Source organism: Lytechinus variegatus, chromosome 2 (genome assembly GCF_018143015.1).
Source record: "Lytechinus variegatus isolate NC3 chromosome 2, Lvar_3.0, whole genome shotgun sequence".
In the NCBI taxonomy this organism is placed as follows: Eukaryota; Metazoa; Echinodermata; class Echinoidea; order Temnopleuroida; family Toxopneustidae; genus Lytechinus; species Lytechinus variegatus.
The window spans coordinates 22,038,425-22,059,809 of record NC_054741.1 but is presented as its reverse complement, the minus strand read 5'-3'; the positions used below and the strand labels follow the sequence as shown (position 1 = coordinate 22,059,809).

Below are 21,385 nucleotides of genomic sequence, written 5' to 3'. Positions count from 1 at the left end.
ATTTGATTTATAAGTGTTATCTATACAAACATACATCACCTTATGCCTTGATTCACTTTACAGGAGATCAAAACTATCTTATTAAACTGATTCTCTCCTTGAAGTAGAAAAAACTCTCCTACAGCTCATAGACACTGCACCAAGATCTGCATTTAGCCAATAAAGTGTCTGGAGTGCTACCCTGCAGCATATGCCATGAAAAGTGTTTTTAAGTTATGTACTTCATTTTAGGATTATGTATTATGATACAGAGACCCATTGGGGTGTATGTGCAATTGTGCATGTAATGCCAGTGGAGGGCAGATTTCTATGTCTTTTCAAATGGATCAATAAATTCATGAATCTGAATCTTAATCAAGATCAGCTTGCAAGATGTAAACACTTCAACATTATGACACACCTGCATCCTATCTAATTCCCTTCCATTTCTTTCTGTTTGGTTGTATTGTCATTTGGAGTTGAGTAAAATACAAAGACAGTTATGCCTGCTGTGTTTTAAAGAATTGAGATCTTGTAGAAGTGTGTCTGCTTTGAAATGTTTAGTGTATGCATGCATGCATTCCTGAATCACACAAATGTATTTTTAAATAATGGGGACAAAGAATCAAGCTTTTAGATCAAGTTATGGACTCTTGAAGTGTTGTACACTATCAGTTTGACATGAAGTGTAGTTATATCCCTTTAAAATCACTCTCTAAAAAAAATAGCAATCAGTAATCATGAATTCACAAGTCACAGCCAAGCTGAAGGCCACAATTCCTGTGCTTCTTTTTATGCACCATGTGGCACATCAACTAGCTGAAGCAGCTGGACTTGTGAGGAGTGCTGGTTTCTACGAACTTCAGGAACTTGGAAATAAAATGAACGAGAGTAAAATTCAAAGAATTAAGTCTGCCTATCCAAAGTGCAAAAGCTGTGATCCTGGTGTGGATATTGATGGGTAGCTACACTATTTTCATTTAATTTTCGAAAATCTGATATTTTAGTTGTACTTCGCATATAGTCTGATCACAAAGATGTCAAATCAAATAATTAGATCTAATGATATGTCATTGGCCCGTATTCTGAAGTCGGATTTAACTTAAACTCAGGTTTAAAGTTGTGGTTTAAGTATGGACAGCCAACTGTTACATAATCACTAACAATAGAGATATCATACTTCAGCTCATTTGGCTCTCAAATCATTCATAATTGTGTAGGAAGTATAAATAGATGATTGTCTTCACCATCTATGAATCAGGAAAGAGCACAGTAAACATAAGAAGCATACAACTTAATAAAAATTTTGATAGCTTTGGCTTCCCATACTTAAACCACAACTTAAAACCTGAGTTTAAGTTAAACCCGACTTCAGAATACGGGCCACTGTGTCTAATAAATTCTTGCAAGATAATGTAGAATGCTAGAAGGGGGACACAAGCTTGAGAAGTCAGGTAGTTTACATCATGCAGGATTAACGAGATAACCCAAATATATCTCTTCAGGACATGATGACCAAATAAGCAAGAGCAAATTCAAAAGAAACAAGCCTGTTTTCCCTGACCTTCCTACACTACATTTGCAAGCTATGCTTTTTAATTTCACTTTGGGAAAATCTATGATCACCCAAATCAATGGCTTTTATGCATAGAGTCAATATTTTGGGGATTTTAAATGGGACCACATACATGTATACCCTCAAAGAATTCATTGAATTATGAAATAGAGCAAGTTAAAGATGATTGAGAGTGGATCATCACTTCACACACTTTTTGGCAAGAAATGACTTAAACTAAAACACACACTGATGAAAATCATATTACAAGAATGATATGACACGGATACCACTAGGGTAATGAACTAGCAGCCTCTAATTTTGATTTGTCAGCCATTCCTGAGGAAATCACCCCCTCTTTCTCCTCAATATTGTTCTTTTCAGACGCTAAGATGGGTAACTCCAGTGCATCTTTTAACTTTTGATATGCATCAACATTGTCCTGTCTTACACACAGTGTTATACCAGACTTGTATGCAGCTGGGATGGTCACATGACTGGTGAAGAGAGAGGCCCTCAGAAGATCATAGGCAGCGGTCTTTGGTAGTGGAATGGCCATGTCCTCATCAATGATCCTGTGAACTTGTTCTGGAAGTAAATAAGTTTAAGTTTAAGATAAAAAGGAACTGCTATGACTTCCAGTTTAAAATGACTCAGACCTTTCCTTCTCCATTTTAATGGCTTTTTCTGATGGTTAGTAGTGAAAGAATGATCAACAAATGTAACTATGAACATTAATTTTGCAAACAGGTAGGTATATTTGAAAAGACACAGCATTTACTAATATTCTTACTGGCACTAAACAGCAAACACAGCAAAACCAAACTATCTGATTATATTCATAAGTGAAAGCAACTCTGTTCCTTATAACATGAATTAATTATCAGGGAAATTTCCTTGTTTTGTCAATGAACAACTGTAGTTTGGATTGAGATGAAAAGTTTAAACAGCTACATTGTCACATAAAAAGACATTGCACTCTTTTAACAATTGCTTAGGACAATAACATCCTAAATATCAAAGCTTTGTCAACTTACATGTACATTAGCACAACAAGATCGATGCTTGACTACAAGCAGTCGTTGTTATATCCAAAATAAATGAATTTTGCACACTGAACTCCTAAAATTTTTCAAACTATACGAACTAATGTAGGGACAGTGATTTTCCGCGATCGGCGATCGCTGAAAACGGACGGAATTCACGGAAAGGGCCTTTTGAAATGGAAAGTGGCATTTCAAACGGAAAACATATTTTCCCTCAAAATACACAGAATAGCAACAGAAATTACTCCAAAATCACAACAAAATGAGGATAATAAATGGCCACAAAACACCAGAAAACACGATCTGACTTTGCTATAATCATGACAATTCACACATCGTGACTGCAATCGACATCAGCACAATCGATTGTACCCCGGCCCCACTCCCGTATCCAGCCGGCCGGGTTGGGCTTCACATGCACTCATATCGTTCCAATAACACAGTCGTGTGTTGCTGCCCTCTACGTTCGAAGATGTTACAGCACGATATCATGGTCTTAAAATCTAAGATGGCGGATTGGCTAAAGTCGTTGACTGATGATAACGATGTTCAAAAAACCCTAAAATTATTGATGAAATTCCATTTCACCTTAAAAGAATACTTATACTGTGAAAGGTGAGGATGTATGCATGCTAAATGTGCTTGTAAAATACTTTGTGTACCCGCATAGATCCGATCAGAACGGACTCTATTGTGTTGTTGGTACAGTAGCAGATACAAATTTTGACCAGTACGAGTGTACGTGTTGTGATTATGTGTAAACGGAATTGTCACTTTTCCGTGTGTACAAAGTCTATGGGGAAACGGAATTTCCGTTTTCTGACATGCTGAAACGGAATTTGAGATTTTCTGAAACGGAAAAGGCAATTTTTTTAAACGGAAAATCACTGTCCCTACTAATGAACCGTGTTCAATTCTAATTCATCTATTGAATTTATACATTAATATGCATACTTGACTTTGTAACCCATATTGGATCACTGTCACTCCCAAATAAATGCATGAACAATTTCATATTTGGTCCATCAAACATTTTCTTTATCGCAATAAATCAGGGATCCCAGTCTATTTACTCACTGGGCCTGTAATGAAGCCAGAACATGTTACAGCCCCATTTGTGATGTACATTATATAAAATGAAATGCAAGAGCCTGGAGACTGGCATCTCTGATAATAACCACTGTGACCCTTGTCCTTGATAATCTAGAGCTAAACAGATCATTGACACTCTTCTATGCATACTGTGACCATGTTTGAAGGTGATATGGTTAACAATGCTTTACTTATTGTGAGAACAAAAGGTGGATAGAGGAATGGGCAGGCAACTGGCAAACTGGAAATATGCTTCTGGCAACCATTTTATGTGGGTGGAAGCATAATTAAGCTAAATACTTCTTTCCTGATGACATCACCTTTGGGAATCTTACCTGATACTTTCATCTCTCTCCACCTTGTATCAGGATTAACATCAACCTTACGCAAGTCCTCATCTGCTGAGAATCTCTTCATGATATCTGAACGACGTATCTGGATAGTAATAAATCAAATAATTCATTTTTAAAATTTCTTTCAATATTTGCTCTCAGATTACACTTCAGAATCCTATAAATCTCATTTTTAAGGAGTACCGGCACTGAAAGAATGAAACTCAAATGATCTTAGATAAAGTAAATGAAAGCTATCATCACTGTTAAACACAAAAAAGATTTTTAAATTCTACATCAAGTGCCCTGCTCCCCTCCCAAGACAGAAATAGAATGATATCTGAACCAAAGATTTTTTTATATAGATGATCTTTGTGCCACCCAGCAAAAACATGAAACTTGGAGAAACCATAGGTAAGTTTAGACATACACACAAATGTTTATTGCTCCTAGGAGTGGGGGTGCAGCATAATCCCCCCAAAACAAACTTACCAAGAGTACCGATTCACTACAGAGCTGTTCCATGATATTATCAGGAGACTCCACTACTACAGGATTGCACATATAAATTTTGTCATCTTCTACACCATAGATCATCTGATGGTGCCATGCATCAGGTATTTGGTACCCCTGTGGTACTGCTCGTTGAAGGTTAAGTGTAGCCAAACCAACAACTCCTGCGCAAATTAAAAACCACACAAATTAGTTTACAGGATCACAAATGGATGCATAGTTATGTAACTCTTGTCATATTCAACACTATAGATCACCTCATGGTGCCATGCATCAGGTGTCTGGTCTGGTACCTTTGTGGTACCGCTCGTTGAAAGTTGTGGGTAGCCAAACCAAAATCTCCTGCGCAAACAAAGAAAGCATACACGTTGGTTAGCTTCTTTTTATCTGTAGGAACATCATCATTACAGTCATCTTAAAACCATAGATCATCTAATGGTGCCATGCGTCAGGTACCTGGTACCGCCTGTGGTACCTCTCATTAAAAGTTGTGGGTAGCCGAATCAACTCCAGTGCACATGAAAATGATATATTTCAGTTTACTTCTTCATATTACTCCAGGGTCCCGTCTTACAAAGATTTTTGATTGATCAAATCAACCACAACAATTGACAGCCAGCATTGTCAACATCTAAAATGCATGTTTATTGAAAAAACTTTATAGATATGATATATACTCATACATCTATTGTTATCTTGATAATTCAGTGTGCTTTCTCTTTGTTTTCAAAGGACATTGCGCAAATTATGACAATGATGGATTTCCATATAGTTGAGGTTGATTGGATAAATCACAACTCTTTGTAAGACAGGACCCTGCATTGCCATAAGTCTATGACAAATTTTCTCTTTGCAAATCAATAACATATGCCAGTAACATGGAACTTGGTACTGATACAATTATAAGTGTTACTTTATGACATTGATTCACTTTGTGAATAAGGGAAAATGGAGAAATTACTCTACCCTATCATATTACCAATTTCCAAAGTATTACAACTTTAATTTTACATTTTTGTTCATACTTTTTATTCTTTTCTCTTATTTTCATTTTACTTTCCATGTGGCCTTGAGACATGTTTGATTAAAATCACTAAAACCAAATGACATAAATAAAACATCAGCATTTTCCCAACAGAATGTTGAAATAATTATACTTGCTTACATAGAGCTTAACACTTACTTCATCAGAAGACTCTAAGCGCTCTACAGGAATGCAGCATAATAACCCAGGATTCAGCAGAATGTGGGTAAATTTCTTGCTGAAGGAAAATATGCCATGGCTTAGAACCAAACCCACCCAAAAGATGAGTCTTAACCACTATACTACAACGCCCTTATCTTGAAGATTCCACAATAATTTTTTTAATGAAGTGTGTCATCAGTAATTTTCACTGAAAATTTATTTTCTCTCAGCCAATCCAATGCTACGATTTCAGTGGCTTATAACCATTGACAGTGAAAATTATGGACAAGACACTTGCTCCCCAGAACTCCTCACCTTGCCTCATCCAGCCTTTGAGCCAATCAGAAAGATGCACATCTCTCCTGGGATAAAACGAGAAGAATCTGGCAAAGACTTTGGATTGTGAACTTTTCTCCAAACCTTCAATCAAGTCTTGATGGGTAGTCCCCGCAACACTCCGGGAGTGGAGGTACTCGGTGACAGGGGCATCCTCAGCTCGTAGTCGGGTGTTGACGTGCGGCGCAACCTCCTCTACTGAGCTTGGAAGTTCTAATACTCTCTGGAGATGGAAAATTATGCATTTGACAATTAGTCATGTAAATGTACAAGTATGACCGACTTTATCACTGAAGATGGCGACTTTACAGAAAGGAATATTACAGTAATATTTGCCCCAGTTCTACAGTCAATTGTATCTTTCAATGGAAACTAAATGAATTTACTATTTGAGTAAATTTGATCATGATTATCAAATACTTATATTCCACTGAAGCAAATGAATGATTGGAGAATTGTCCTTGAAGCTGTGACACTGGTGTTTCTACTGGGTAATTAGTCCATCTTTGACCTTAACATCAAATGAATTGAAATAAAAGACTGCAAGAAGAATAAGTTACATCATTTTAATTTATTGAGGTAGGGTAAAAATGGTGTTGTATTGTTTATCAAAAGTTGCAGCCAACGATTTCATGAGAAAGCCGTTAAAATGCGCCTTTTCCTATGGACTTTCCAAGTTAATCCTTTCTTTTATATTATAATTATAAGAACAATTAACTTAATATGACTTTCTTCTAACTTCATTTGTGATATGGATTTATAAGCTACGATCTTTCTTTTGAATTCATCTCATCACCACATTTGTTTGTTTTCATTCATCACCTTAACACCAATCCAACAATTTTAAAATGTAGTTGGAGTATTTTCTTGGTGCTCATAATTATTTCAATGCTTTTGGAGGGAAAGCCTGTCCCCATGGCATGGAAATGAGCAAACACAATGGAAATGAGACAGTAGACAGTGGATTTTTAAAGTAGACAGTGAAAGGGGTATGCCTAATTTTTCACGACATGTGGAGGAAAGTGCCATTGGCACTTTCCTCCTTTTTAATTGCCACCAAGCTAATCCTTTTAACTTTTGCAGCAAATCTGCCAAATGTAAACAAAGGAAATTGGTCTCCCAAACTGAAGATTGTCTCTGCATTGGATACCCAAATTCTAGAGAAAAGTCTCTGATATTAGAGATAATCTCTCATGGGAGACAGTCTCCCATATTGGCTGTGCGCCTCTACTGACCGGGGGATTAAGCTCATTACTCATGTGCAATCCATATTACTTTATTAGTGAATCAGAGAATCATGATAATCCCCATTAGAAATGCGTGCATTACGAATCGCATGCGTGAAAGATAGATGGTATCCAAACTGAACATAATCAATGCGGAATGAGTCATAAATTCACTCATAAATCCGGTCTCCCTGTGTCTATACCTAAACAAACCTTACCAAAACATTGATTACACCGGTAGCACCACATGCTGAGGCACCAATCTGTAATACTTGTTTTTCAGCTGCCTCTTCTGGACTCCAAAAGAAAAATTTCGACATTCTTCTCGCTCCAGTCAATCCGCCTCGCTCGATTCCCGGAACTTGGCGGAAGTACGTATACGGTCGGTCTGCATTAATATTATGATTGATTCACTTCTGTATGTAGGGATATACGTTTTTATGTGATAACACAGCTGTTATAATTCAAGCATATTATATCATAGAATATTTATAAACTTCATCTATTATATTGTATTTTCAACACATTTATGAACTTTAGCTGATAATATGAGAAATTTTCCAGATTAGGCTTTGGTGTCAAAAATAGAAATTTCCCTTCCCCCTAAATAAAAATGAAGTAGCCCAAACGGGCCAGCGGTATTTATAATTTTGTCACTTCACGTATATTAGCTGCCGAATCGTAACCATCTTACAAGAATAAAGCCTAGAATTCTTCACATTACTATTATTCATCGAGTATGTTGCAACAATGGTTTCATCGGATATCAAAGGCATACTCAGAAAAGTTTTAGGTGTATTGAAACGCGAGGAGCTTGGAGAAGTTGTTCAGAAATGGGGGGTTTTCGGCGAGGAACGCGTTCAAGAGGTTACCCAGCTGGCAAACTCCACCAGGCCGATGGTCCCCCGTAAATCCATCACTGAAAAGATCGTACAGGAGTGCTTGGTGAGTTGCTTGTTGAACCGGCCTGAGCTGAGCTAATCAGTCTGACTGTCTCATTCACAGACTCACAAAAAGTCACAGTCACAATAATTATATGAATCTGAGTGAGTGAGACTGTGATTGCATCTCTGACATGTGTGAGAAATCTCGCTGTGAATGAAATGCCAAACATGCCAAATGGGTGCAGGATCAGGATTTCAAAAATTAGAACAAAGTTAATCTACATTGATTAAAATAGTACTCCTAGTCCTATTCCTAACCTACCTCGAGCTAGCCTGGAAGCTTCTGGGGAGTAATAGTCATCTACTCTATGTAGGCTTACCCCCATGAAGCCTGGGACGCTAAGGCATAGTCATGCACGCCTTGCACGGCCACAAAACCTGGAACCTTCGCCCCTGAGATTTCTACTTTCCCTCTATTAAGATCTAGCCCTATCATGTACATGGGGTTCAACTTCATTTCTTACATTTCTGCAATATCGATTACACTTTTAAAGAAGGAATCATTAAAAAAAGAGAGAAATGTTATGATAAGATGGGAAGAGCTTACGGCCGTGTTTACATCGCCATGTTGATTTCTAATTTCTTTGTCTTCCGCTTGGCGACAGCAGGCAAATCGCGCGATTTGCGTGAACAAATTTAAGCCTGATTATTTTTGAAAAGTTCGTGAAGTTTGGACACCCCATCATACTAATAGAGGGGCTGCTGTCATCAGTCATGGCCATGTTGTCAAAATGACTCAAAGACTATGAATGATGATTAGGGACAGTGATTTTCCGTTTCAAAAAATTGCCTTTTCCGTTTCAGAAAATCTCAAATTCCGTTTCAGCACGTCAGAAAACGGAAATTCCGTTTCCCCATAGACTTTGTACACACGGAAAAGTGACAATTCCGTTTCCACATTGAATAGCAAAATTACACGTACACTCGCACTAGTCCAACTTTGTATCTGCTACTGTACCAACAACACAATAGAATCCGTTCTAATCGGATCTATGCGGGTGTAAATAATATTTTTACAAAGACATTTAGCATGCATACATCCTCACCTCTCACATCATTAGCATTATTTCACGGTGAAATGATTTTTCATCGATAATTTGGGGTTTTTTTTGAAATCGTTATCATCAGTCAACGGCTTTTGCCGATCCGCCATCTTGGATTTTAAGACCACGATATCGTGCTGTTACATCTTCAAACGTAGAGGGCAGCAACACACGACCGTTCATAGTTGGAACGATCTTTGGTACAGTGCAGTGAAGCCCAACCCGGCCGGCAGGCCGGGTACGGGCGTGGGGTATTGTACAATCGAGTGTGCTGATGTCGGGTGCAGTCATGATTTGTGAATTGTCATGATTGTAGCGAAGTGAGATCGTGTTTTCTGGGGTTTTGTGGCCATTTAATATTCTCATTTTGTTGTGATTTTGGAGTAATTTCTGTTGCTATTCTGTGTATTTTGAGGGAAAATGCGTTTTCCGTGATTTTCCGTTTGAAATGCCACTTTCTGTTTCAAAAAGCATTTTCCGTGAATTCCGTCCGTTTTCCGCGATCGCGGAAAATCACTGTCCCTAGATGATGTAGACTTATAGTACAGCTGTGTGGGTGTGGTTGTAATCGAATTCACTTTGGAGTGGATACAGTCACCTGCACATTCCGCTGTTAAGAACAACCAACTGGAACAATTCTGCACTTAAAATTCAATGTGGGGACTACGTTTGCAAGCTTGTTATGCCTGGCCTACACTTAGGGCTTTAAGCCATCCTCAAAATGGCATGTTGATCAGAATTGGCTCAATTATTTCTCTTAATCGTTTTGGTTTCATTCTCACCATCCTCTCTCCTTTCCTTGTTATTCTTGTTTCAACTGCTATAAAAATTATGCCAGAACTTCTTCAATTTCAGCTTTAGAGTCGAGTCTGACTTCCTTCGCGGCAACTGGTACTTTATCCATCAGAAGCGGATCTAGAGGGAGGGTTGGGGGGGTTGCAACCCCCCAAAAAAAATCCGGGGACCATTTTTTTAAATCTTATCTTTTTTTTTTAAACTTGTAATTTTATTTTATTCTGTTTCTATGTATTTATTTCATTTATTATTATTATTATTATTATTGTTTTAGATGCAAGAAGACGCCATTTTCACACACAGATTTTCAAAAATTTTCCCTACTGTGGGAGGGGGGACACCCCCCTCCCACACCCTCCCCCCTCGCTCGCTCTGCTCGCTTGGACTCGGTCGCTACGCTCCCTCGCATACCACCCCAACCCCCCCCCCTTTATAAAAAGCTGGATCCGCCCCTGTCCATGCAAGTGCATTCATACTTCTAGGAATTGTGTTTGCATGTGCTTGTATGCATAAGTACTAGTCTCAAAGGAAGTCAGACATTGACCAGCTGAAGTTGAAGAATTCAAGTCGATACAGCATTTGAAGATTTAATCTTTTGTCTCTTTCAGAAACAAAAGATCAGCAAAAAGCAGATTACTGAGCTTGATCTCTTATGTAAGTATGAAAACATAGATCTACTCTAAGACAAGGTTGACATTTTCTTATAGCCCTATTTTCTGATTTCTTTAAAGGTCAAGTCCACCCAAGAAAATATTGATTTGAATGAATAGAGGAAAACCTAACAAATTTGCTGAAAATTTCATCCAAATCGGAGGTAAAATAATTAGGGAGTTGTTTTTTTTAGGTTTTACTTATTTGTCACAAAACAGTTATATGCACAACTTTGTGACATGCAAACTAGAGACTTTTTTGCACCATAAAATGCTAAAGCAATGATAATACCACATGTTCAGGGAGTAATAAAACATTGTTTCACATGGCAATGAAGAGAAAGTTAGAATATTTCATATAATAAATACAAAAGAAATAGTGAATGGTTGAAGTTATCAGTCCCCTTATTTGCACACTGACCAAGATGTGCATAACTGTTTTGTAAAATTAAGCAAAACTTTTAAATGTCGTACATGTACATGTAGCTTGTGTATTTTACACCCGATTTTGATGAAATTTTCACTGTTATGCTTTTTGGATTTTTAGCTCATCCGGCCCGAAGGGCCAAATGAACTTATGCCGTGACGTCCGTCCTCTGTCCACAATTTCAAAATGCCACTTCTTCGCCATTTCAAGTCCGATTTTAATTCTGTTTGCTTTATATGATATCACTAGGTGGGGGATTCAAAACTTCTACACAAAATTTTGAAATTCATTTAAAATGCTAATTTATCTGCATTTTTCAAAATTCACAAAAAAATGCTTCTTCTTTGTTGACTGATTTTTAATTTTTTGCTTCCATGTGGTAGAGCTTCATGAGGTTCGCCAAATTTCTACACAGAATTTTGAATTTTTGACCAGAACAATTTTTATGCTAATTTATGCGAAATTAATTTATGCATATTTTTAAAAATTCACATAAAATGCTTCTTTATTTGTTGACCGATTTTGATTTTTTTCTTCCATCTGGTATAACTTCATGAGGTTCACCAAACTTTTACACAGAATTTTGAAATTTTGACTACATTGTAGAACAATATTTTTATACAAAATTAATTTATTCATATTTTTAAAAATTCACATAAAATGCTTTTCTTTAATTGTTGACCAATTTTGAGTTTTTTTCTTCCATCTGGAACAACTTCATGAGGTTCACCAAACTGCTACACAGAATTTTGAAATTTTCAGTAGAATTTTTTTTTTCTTCATTTGTTGATCAATTTCAATTTTATTTGCTTCATATGATAGTTGAGGTGGTGATAAAAAATTTCAACACAGAATTTTGAAATTCATTAAATGTGCTAATTTATTCATAATATATTATCAAAACTCACAAAAATTACTTATTTATCTGTTGACTGATTTTGATTATTTTTGTTCCATCTGAGAGCTACATGAGGTTCACCAAGGTTCTACAAAGAGTTAAGAAAATTTGACCAGAAAGTTATTTATGCCTAATTTACATGTATATGAAATTTATTTATAGATCACAAAAAATGCTTTTATGTCATTTCTTCATCAATTTCAATTCTATATTCTCAATTTATGTCACCAATATCATTCACTACAGTGAAATTAAAATTGTGTTAAATTTTGTTGCGAGATGCCAGATGAGCTCCACATCATTGATGTGCTAGTTCTCTTTTTATTCAAATCATCTTTTTGTTGGGATGGACTTGCCCTTAAATAATTTATAATTTTCTTAAATTCAAGAATCAGCATATAAAATAAGCTTGATCAGTTGGTCCCTTTCAAAGTCAGTGAGAATTATGATTTACATTGTATAGGGAAATCAACAGGCCATGTAGAGTAGAGTGTTATAAACATTAACCAGTATATTGGTATAAATATATCAATGAAGCTTCAATGAAACTAAACAGAGATTTTGACATCACATGCAAGGTGCCATATTTCTTCAAGCTATATACACAAATATACATGGGTTTACAAGGGTTTCAAATATCCTGTACTGCAATTGACATTCAGTGTCATCAAAATGAGCAACTTTATTTTTTTTTTAAGTAAGAGTAAAGTGCTACTGCTTAATATTTGACATCCACTGGAAAGACAGGGGATATTTATGTTAGAGTATGAGGTAAAAAAAGTGATCTTACTGAATATTATGCCTTTCTTGAAATACTTTGTATGCTTCTGTTCCATTTCAAACTGTTAAAAAGCAAAATTTATTAAGTGCAATGAGTTTTTCTTTTTCAATTCCAGGTTACATGCGGCATCCTGAAAAGAAAAAATGGTCTGTTTATGAACTCAAGGGACTCGGTGAAGGTAGCTACATTGAATAATATCTGTCCATTGACAACAGTGGTTTCTTTTACAGTGGGCCATAGGAGCAGAAACAGAACTTTGTTTTTTCAATTCTTTTTCTTTCAATTCTTTCATTTTTCATTTCCATTCAAAACATAATACAAAGTAATATTAAGCAATACAAATCAAGTACAATTTTATAGGGCATTCTTACTTCGTAAAACAGAAAAAAATAACAGTATAATATAGAGCATAAATGGAAATGAGGGGGATCCACTAAAAAGCAAAGCTTGTAAAGTGTGGATCCCCCTTGGAAATGAAGAAATTATAGTTGACTTATTCTTATATGCGTACATGCCTGTATTACAGGAAAGAAAAAGAGAACAAAAGAAATCATATTGATGCAAACATAATTACTGAAATAATGCAAGGCTTTTCACACAAAGAGGTCTTTGTTGTAAAGCATATGTTGCACAAGACAGAAGAAAAAAAACAGAGAGAGGGAATGACAAGACACAGAAGACAAGACAAAACAAGAGACAGGACAGTACAAGACAAAATAACTATTTTTTTTAAAAGGAGGAAAACTAAGAATAGGAAAGGGCTGACCATGAACCAGCTTGATCTGGTGAAACAACAAAAGAGTATATAACTGGACAATATCAGATGAAAAAAGATAAAACAATAAAAGTTAAAAATGTAAGGATTATAATCAAATAATGAAGTGTTAGTTCCGTTGCGAAGAATTATATGAATTAAGCAGGATAAGTTTGAGTTTACGTTTGAATGAATTTAAGAAGACACTGTCTTTAATATTAAACACAACTTAAAAAAAGAAGTGCAACTACAAAGTATGCACATCTGATTTGTTTGAAATCAAGTTGCGTTTGATTCTTAGAGTTATGTTTGACTGGAACTCTTTCAGCAATACCACGGGGGGGGGGGGGGGGGGGGGTGTAGAAAGAGTTGCATTTTAAGTTGAGGGCCCATTTCTGAAAAAAACCCAAATTGATCAATGTTACCGATCGACTCTTGTCGATAAAGACTATGATGTCCTCAATAATTAGGGCGGGGGGTATCATGTTTTGCAAATGTGAGAATGTAAAATATGTTTGTAATTGGCAATTGACATATAGGCCTACTGTTGATAAAAATTAATATTGCCTATGTATTATGTGTTACATGTACATACAGAACCTTCAACTGATATCAGATTCATCACGTTTCTTATTTTGTAAAGTTAATAGTGTCTTTGTTGACTTTCAACCAATTCATTTTTTTTTTCAGATCATAACAAAAAGGCTTTTGACCCTCAAGGATACTTTGACAAATTGACAAAACACCTTTCTGTCTACTTTAAACATGTAAGTATGGTGCTGTTTCTGAAAAAATGAGCTCCACATCAGAGTTAAAACTAGAAATGTAGAAAACAGATTGCAGATCATCTGACTTTTATATTGTTAGAAAGGAAAATAATATTCATTTTCTTTTATAAAATCATGTTCTTTTCTATTCCTTTCTCTATTTACTTTGCATATTTTTTTTCTTTTTCTATTTCTCTTTTTACCTTAAAAATGACCCCCCCCCCAAAAAAAAAAATGTTGATAGTTTCCTGTGAGGTAAAATCTGTAATTTTGTGTTTGAGTCAATGTGATATAAGTCAGGCAGCATATGTCATGATTTAGCAGCTACTTCGAAAAATTGGCTTAGTCTGATTTTTCACTTTTATGTGATTGGTGACATCACAAGGAACAACTTCCAACTTGGTGACAAATTTGTAATGGTCATCTTGACCATGTTAGGGGTCAATAGGGGTCATTTTTTTAAATTACCCTGATTGTGTTGTGTCATACTCAAATTGTTTGTCTTGTTATATTGTCTTTCTTAGGAGCTGAGAGCACAGATCTATTGATGTATTTACTCTGTTAACCCTATATAGGCCAGGGTATTTTGGGATTTCATATGGCCGGGGGATCTCGACCGTCGACCGCGTGATCACGCCGAAAATTGGCATGAGGATTGTCTGGGACATAATCTACAAAATTGTATAGTAATTCATTTCATGTGAATTGCTACTAAGTGATTATGCTAATTTATGAGCAATTACAATTAGTATGCGAGATCATACTTTTCCCGCTAACTCCCTATAAAGCTCCAAATGTTCTAATTTTTGGTATAGAAACTGTTTTTCGTGTTATTAGCTAGAGTACATGAACAAAATTGCGATATAAAATCATTTTCTTATGTATTATATTGTTTTTTGCAATTTCTTACATATTTCTTTGTTTTTCATTGTTTTTTTCAATGAAATTTGTTGGGGACTCTTCTGAGATCATAAAATGCATAAAATACATTTAGACAAGCAAAACTAAAACTAATCATACATATATGATTTTTTGGTTGAAAACAATTGCGTTGGCTTTGTACACAAATTCACGTTTTTGAGCAATTTTTGGTCTGACATACACTTACGTAATGTTGCGTTATTTCGGAACCGAGTACCCGGGTGATGCAAAATTGGTCTCAAAATTTGTGCAAGACTTGAAAAGTTAACAAAGTATTACACATATACCCAATACATTACAATAATTTCTGTTGATTAAAATATTCTGTACAAAGCAAATGGATGAAATGTTTCTTTACATATCAAAGACTAGTAAACTGAAAATGAATTGGACTTGAATTGAATTCCTAATTAAGAAACTATGAAAGAGCTGGTTGCACTTATAACATCATGAAGATGACACGATTATAAGGGCATTAGGGTTTGTCAAGTCGTTTCAAGGTATTCCTGCAATACTATGATACCAGAATGAATGTATTCGACATCTATATCTCTATTTATCTATTTTGTTCCTAAGTGAGCACATTTTAACCCTTTTTATCTAATGGATAATATCTTCTTAGAGACTTTTCAAAATAATGAACTAACTTCTGAGATTCTAACCCTTTTAGTGTAATTTGGCTTCCCATGAAAGTTTGTTGACCTTTCCCTGACCTTGGCTTAATAACCATTTATATCTTCTGGCTAAGGACTTCTGAAGATGAACTTATCAAAATCGAAATTAAAAAAGTACTCACACATAAAAAAAGGGAAATAAAGGAGAAAAAAGTAGCTTTCTTAACATCTTCAGTGTAATTTGCCATTTAACGGTTTTCCGCTCGGACACCACCTTACGCAAACAGCTTGTACGCCCCAAAGACCCTATCCCTGATCACAGACGTGATGGCGTAGTATACAACATTCCTTGCCAGGGATGTGACGGGTCTTACATCGGAGAGACAGCCCGACCGATAGTTGAACGCATTTCTGAACACAAGCGCGATGTTCGGTTACAGCGAACCGACACATCCGCGGTGGCAGAACATGCTTGGGAGAAGCAACACCACCCAGATTGGGAGGGTGTACATTGCATTGCCAAAGAAAGACATTGGTATACACGCAGGATTAAGGAGGCTATTAGCATACGTCTTTGTCCTAACAACTTCAACAGAGACAGCGGGATCGACATCCCCGATTTCTGGATGCGAACCATCCGACAGCACAATACCCCCTTACCTGGCAGTGCACGCCGACCCGATCGAGGGACCGCTCAGCCAGTCAACCCCCGCCCACGGGAAACTAGCGAGCCCGCCAATTTTGGTCTCATTTGCATATTGCCGACCCACGGCGTATTTGCATATAATTTGCATAACTCCTGACCAATCACACAACGGATCAGTGCCCACCTATTGTTCTCGCGCTTGTGCGTACGGTCTTGGAGATTAGTATAAATACAGTACGATATCGGACAATCCTTGTCACTTGATAAAGAGTTGCAGCGGCACTCGAAAGCTCGTGAACTTGTAAGCTAGTGAACACTTTTTGCGAGAGTGATCACGAATTTCCTTGTTGACCATAGTAGATTGCGAGACAAATGAATACCCTCTAGCGATTATTTCAATCCGCAATAATGAACCTATTTAGTATTAACGAAAGTTTGTTGACCTTTTGACATTTCCGGTCATAACTTTTTAACAAAAGGTCAAGAGTATATGGTTGTGTACACTTTCTTGTTCAGTATAACAAGACAAACAATTTGATGTATGACACGACACGATTGGGGCAATTTCAAAAATTGGCCCCTTATTGACCCTATTTTGACCCCTAACATGGTCAAGATGACCATTACAAATTTGTCACCAAGTTGGAAGTTGTTCCTTGTGATGTCACCAATCACATAAAAGTGAAAAAATCAGACTTAGCCATTAGCCAATTTGTAGAAGTAGATGACATATGCTGCCTAACTATGTTGGAAAGTGCCATACTACACATACATGTAGATTTCCAGGATTCTTATACATATTTTGTCATGCATGCAAATAGACAAAGATTTTTTTTTTATAATGGGAGTTTTACAAAAGATAATGTAAACTAGTAAGGTATATTACAGAAAACTCCAGATTCCTTTGGACTATTGGTAAAATCTTGACAGTATTAAATTGGTTTCTCAATGAATATCATCCAATTATGAAGCATCTTTTAAGTTTCAGAAAGTTGTTTGTCCCTCTTAAATGATGTAATAATAATAGGTCCATTTATATAGCGCAGCTACTATGTGCATATACTCTACTGCGCTTTGATAATTGGTATCATATTATTACCCCGGCTGTAGCTGAGCCGCCATATTAATAGGCGCTAAAGCGTTCAAGGAAAAATCCTACCGGGTACCCATTCACCTCACCTGGGTCGAGTGCAGCACAATGTGGATAAATTTCTTGCTGAAGGAAATTACGCCATGGCTGGGATTCGAACCCACGACCCTCTGTTTCAAAGTCCGAAGACTAATCCACTGGGCCACAACCCTCCACTGTGTAAGGGGAAAGACCACTTCAACATGCAGTCCCTTAATTATGGAACAAACTTACTGATGATACCAAAGAATGTCCTTTTCTTCATTTATTCAAACCTATGTTATATAAGAAGTCTTACCTTTACCAAAGATAAACCCTATGTTTTCTGATTCATGATGCATTCATTGTAGGTACTTACCAGTCTCAGATCTGTATATGTTCCAATTTAATATGTTTTTTTTTCTTTCTTTCTTTCGTTCTTTCTTTCTTCTCATTCTGTTTTGGAGCGCTAAAAGACTTCATTGTGATTTAACTGAGTTTTAGTATTATTTATTGGGAACACCATATATGTTTGTATTATATTTCACACTAGGATTTATGTATGGACAAACGAGGAGAGGCTATTTGGCTTCGCATCGGAGTCTACGATAGCGGGAAAGATAGTGCAAACGCTTTCAGCTCTAATGCCATCTATGTAGTCTACCATCCACATTCTCGTCACCTCATCTTGTCTGTCGTGAAAAAAGCTCTTGTGCAGTTTGTTATGCAGGTACATGTAAATACAGCTCAAAGATCATTGGCTTTTGTAAGATAGTGTCATAAACAAAGGCCTCGTTTCATGAAGGCTGTTGTCATTAACGCATTATCATTGACTGATAATCACTATATTACCAGTGCCTATCAGGGAAATTAATGATTTCACTGAAATTGTTGTTGAATTGGCAACTCAAATTATTTTCAGAGATGACAAATGTTCATAAAACTGTGCCCGAGAAGGAAATCACTTGTCTTTACTTAACAAGGTATTTCTTTTAGAATATTTGTCCTTTCTTTTTGATTTATTATTAATTGCAAAGTAGAGAGAGAGTGTACCATTTTATGGATGATGAAACTCCAATACTGGCAGCTATGTCAGAAAAGTTAAATATTTATGAATGGTGTTTTTTGTGAATAATTATTCTATAGTCATTGTCAAAGTCAGCTGTGCAGCTACATTGAATCACGCAATGCAGGCGAGACTGCCAGAGGCGCTCCACTTGTTATGCGAAGTTGTTTAGATAAAAGAACTCCAGGCAGAAAATGCAAAGTGCAAAAATGTATCTAAATTTGAATTAGATCATTTTGATTATACTTGCTATGTTGACAGGTAGTCCTGTTCCGATCAGTAAATTTTAACATTTTTACAGAAGGCCTCCTGATCCTAGCTACTTCAGACATGTTCAAAGACTTAACATAATATGTACATTTATTTTCTTTCAATTCTTACAGGCTTTAATCTTATCGCTTGACTGTACCAGTTGTAAAGAAACTAAGCTCACTGGATATCATCTAGATTCCCTGGCGGACCTTACCCTGAACTCTGCCTCCCAGGGCTGGTTCTCAAAGTTTAGACACAACCAAGTCGACACCAATCCTTTGGTCAAGACACAGACAAGGAAGAGAAGAGGTATGGCTGTACACCATGTTAGTTTCAAATATGTGAACGTGCACATGGCATCTGATATGATGTGAATCTTGTCTGGTGACTTATTGGACCTGGGATGTTACATACAATGTTGAAAAAATAGTATACTCAAATTAAAGAGAAAATATCCCTTGTTGGTTTCCTTTGTAATAATAATAATAAACAGTTCTTGTATAGCGCAAATCACAATTATGAATAATGTCTCTATGCGCTTCCAAAGGACTTGGATATTATTACCCCAGCTGTAGATTGGCAGCCGTAATTACTATGATTACAGCGCACATGCTTTTCAAGGAATAAATTCCTGCCAGGTACCCATTTACCTCACCTGGGTTGAGTGCAACACAATGTGGATAAATTTCTTGCCAAATGAAATTATGCCATGGCTAGGATTCAAACCCACGACCCTCTGTTTCAAAGTCCAGAGACTAATCCACTGGGCCACAACGCTCCATAATAGTGTCCCAATCTGTCATTTCCATAATAATTCACAGCTTTATAACCAAGGAAGATTTTTCTTTCTACTTACAGGAGATTCTCTTGATTTGGAAGACAAATCCCTCATCTCAGAGAATGTGGAAGATGAGGAAAACCGAACAAAAGACCTGGACAGTTCGTTTGGACCAAACAAACAGCCTAAATTGGAAAGGATTTGCTACGAGGTAGTTATTTTTTGCACTGTCATGCGAAGCTGTGCAATCTAGTGACAAATAAGTCTATAGGTGTACAATAAGATTGAATTAAATAGAGACCTTGTTACAGACACATTCACTCACAATTAAAAAAAAATGTCTTTGCTCAAGGGTCTGAAAGTATCCTAGCAATATAGCTAGATGTCTGTATGAAGACTTGTATCAGATCGCAATAATACAATATGAACACACTGAGACTTGTATGCCCAACTTAATGCAATTATGGAAATGGGTTTTCTGTCTAAAAACTTTTGTGAAACGTTGGGGTGTCATAATCTACATTACATTAAACACAACTGGGGCCTGTTGCAGAAAGAGTTGTGTTTAAACGCAAGTCAAAAAATCAATCGCAAGTCCCAAATGCGTGCTGTTGATTGGTTGAAAATCAAGTTGCGCATGATTTTAATCAAGTTGCGCATGATTTTCAGAGTTGCGATTGATTGCAACTCTTTCTGCAACGGGCCCCTGTAATGACTGTCACCCTCAAGGGGCTTGTTTCTAGAAGTCAACAATAAGTCAGTCATACCTTATCCACCAATATTCCTGAACTCTGGTAAGGCTTCTTAGCGAGACATCTCTTGATATTGATGCTGTTGACAGAAAGAGTAAAGAAGATGAAATCTTCCCCCCAAAAAAAAAAAGACATGTAAACTGAGATAAAACTGGTTGAGAGTTTTGTGTAAAGTGGCTTTTCTAGATTAATGAAATGGCTCAGACCATTGATCCTCAACTCCTTCACATCTGTACTTCCTAAAACGGTATAATTGTATAATTCACATGTGAAAATCCAACTTGTATTCTTTCCAAAGTGACATCATTGTGCACTCTTTTCTTTCTTTTCCCAGATGGAGAACAAGTTCAGGGGTACACGCGCTGCTCCAAGGATGGCAACCCGTCAGGAGCCATTCCGCTGCACTGTCAAGTTTGAAGGTCCCGATGTCCTGGAAGGCCTTAGACAGCTCCATCCATCGGGGATCAGTTCTTCTGCCTTACCGTACCTCTTTGAACAGGTTCTTTCCACAGGCAAGAACCACTTCCGCATCTATGACAAGTCCTCCAGAGACCGCAAAGGCTCATGAAAATTTATTTTCTGTAGATGAGGAATCATCGATTGTCATGTAGAGTTTCCTTTGGATTTCAGGGAAGCACTGTATGCATTGATGACACTTCAATAGAAGACTGTGAGACAGACAACAATCTTCAACCAGGTTTGTTTTAGACCTGTGCCAAACATTTAGATATATTTTGGATATACATGGTGAAAGAGATCTGATGTAACTATGTTTCTGATATAAAGAAAATCCCTATTAGATCTGATCCTCTTTCTTTCTTCACATTCTTTAGGTGCTTGTTAACCTTAATGAAATGTGATTCAAGATTGTAATTTGGCTGGTCCCTAGGTCTGGATAACCTAATTACACAGAGATAGCATTGT

General features: G+C 36.7%; 2 protein-coding genes across 2 annotated transcripts; one reads left to right on the top strand and one right to left on the bottom strand.

The window, feature by feature from the left end:
• Positions 1–1,299: 1,299 nt before the first annotated feature.
• LOC121407573 lies at positions 1,300–7,626 on the bottom strand. The gene is made up of 5 exons (XM_041598715.1): positions 7,484–7,626; positions 6,019–6,262; positions 4,497–4,681; positions 4,008–4,107; positions 1,300–2,122 (listed from the first exon to the last, which is right to left on the bottom strand). The coding sequence occupies exons 1-5, from the start codon at positions 7,583–7,585 to the stop codon at positions 1,827–1,829; spliced, it is 927 nt and encodes a 308-aa protein (XP_041454649.1). The 5' UTR covers positions 7,586–7,626; the 3' UTR covers positions 1,300–1,826.
• A 281-nt stretch (positions 7,627–7,907) lies between these two features.
• LOC121407572 (centromere protein N-like) lies at positions 7,908–21,278 on the top strand. The gene is made up of 8 exons (XM_041598714.1): positions 7,908–8,210; positions 10,656–10,701; positions 12,919–12,981; positions 14,248–14,324; positions 18,167–18,343; positions 19,063–19,240; positions 19,790–19,920; positions 20,796–21,278. The coding sequence occupies exons 1-8, from the start codon at positions 8,016–8,018 to the stop codon at positions 21,027–21,029; spliced, it is 1,101 nt and encodes a 366-aa protein (XP_041454648.1). The 5' UTR covers positions 7,908–8,015; the 3' UTR covers positions 21,030–21,278.
• The last annotated feature ends 107 nt before the right edge of the window (positions 21,279–21,385 follow it).

Bases quoted from the DNA above. Each gene is read 5' to 3' on its own strand.
- LOC121407573 (XM_041598715.1), bottom strand. From the start codon at position 7,585: ATGTCGAAATTTTTCTTTTGGAGTCCAGAAGAGGCAGCTGAAAAACAA. The intron at 4,108-4,496 runs GTAAGTTTGTTT...ATTACTATCCAG, and splicing joins GTAGTGAATCGGTACTCTTG to ATACGTCGTTCAGATATCAT. The intron at 2,123-4,007 runs GTAAGATTCCCA...ATTTACTTCCAG, and splicing joins GAGAGAGATGAAAGTATCAG to AACAAGTTCACAGGATCATT.
- LOC121407572 (XM_041598714.1), top strand. From the start codon at position 8,016: ATGGTTTCATCGGATATCAAAGGCATACTCAGAAAAGTTTTAGGTGTA. The intron at 10,702-12,918 runs GTAAGTATGAAA...TTTCAATTCCAG, and splicing joins TACTGAGCTTGATCTCTTAT to GTTACATGCGGCATCCTGAA. The intron at 14,325-18,166 runs GTAAGTATGGTG...ATTTCACACTAG, and splicing joins TTTCTGTCTACTTTAAACAT to GATTTATGTATGGACAAACG.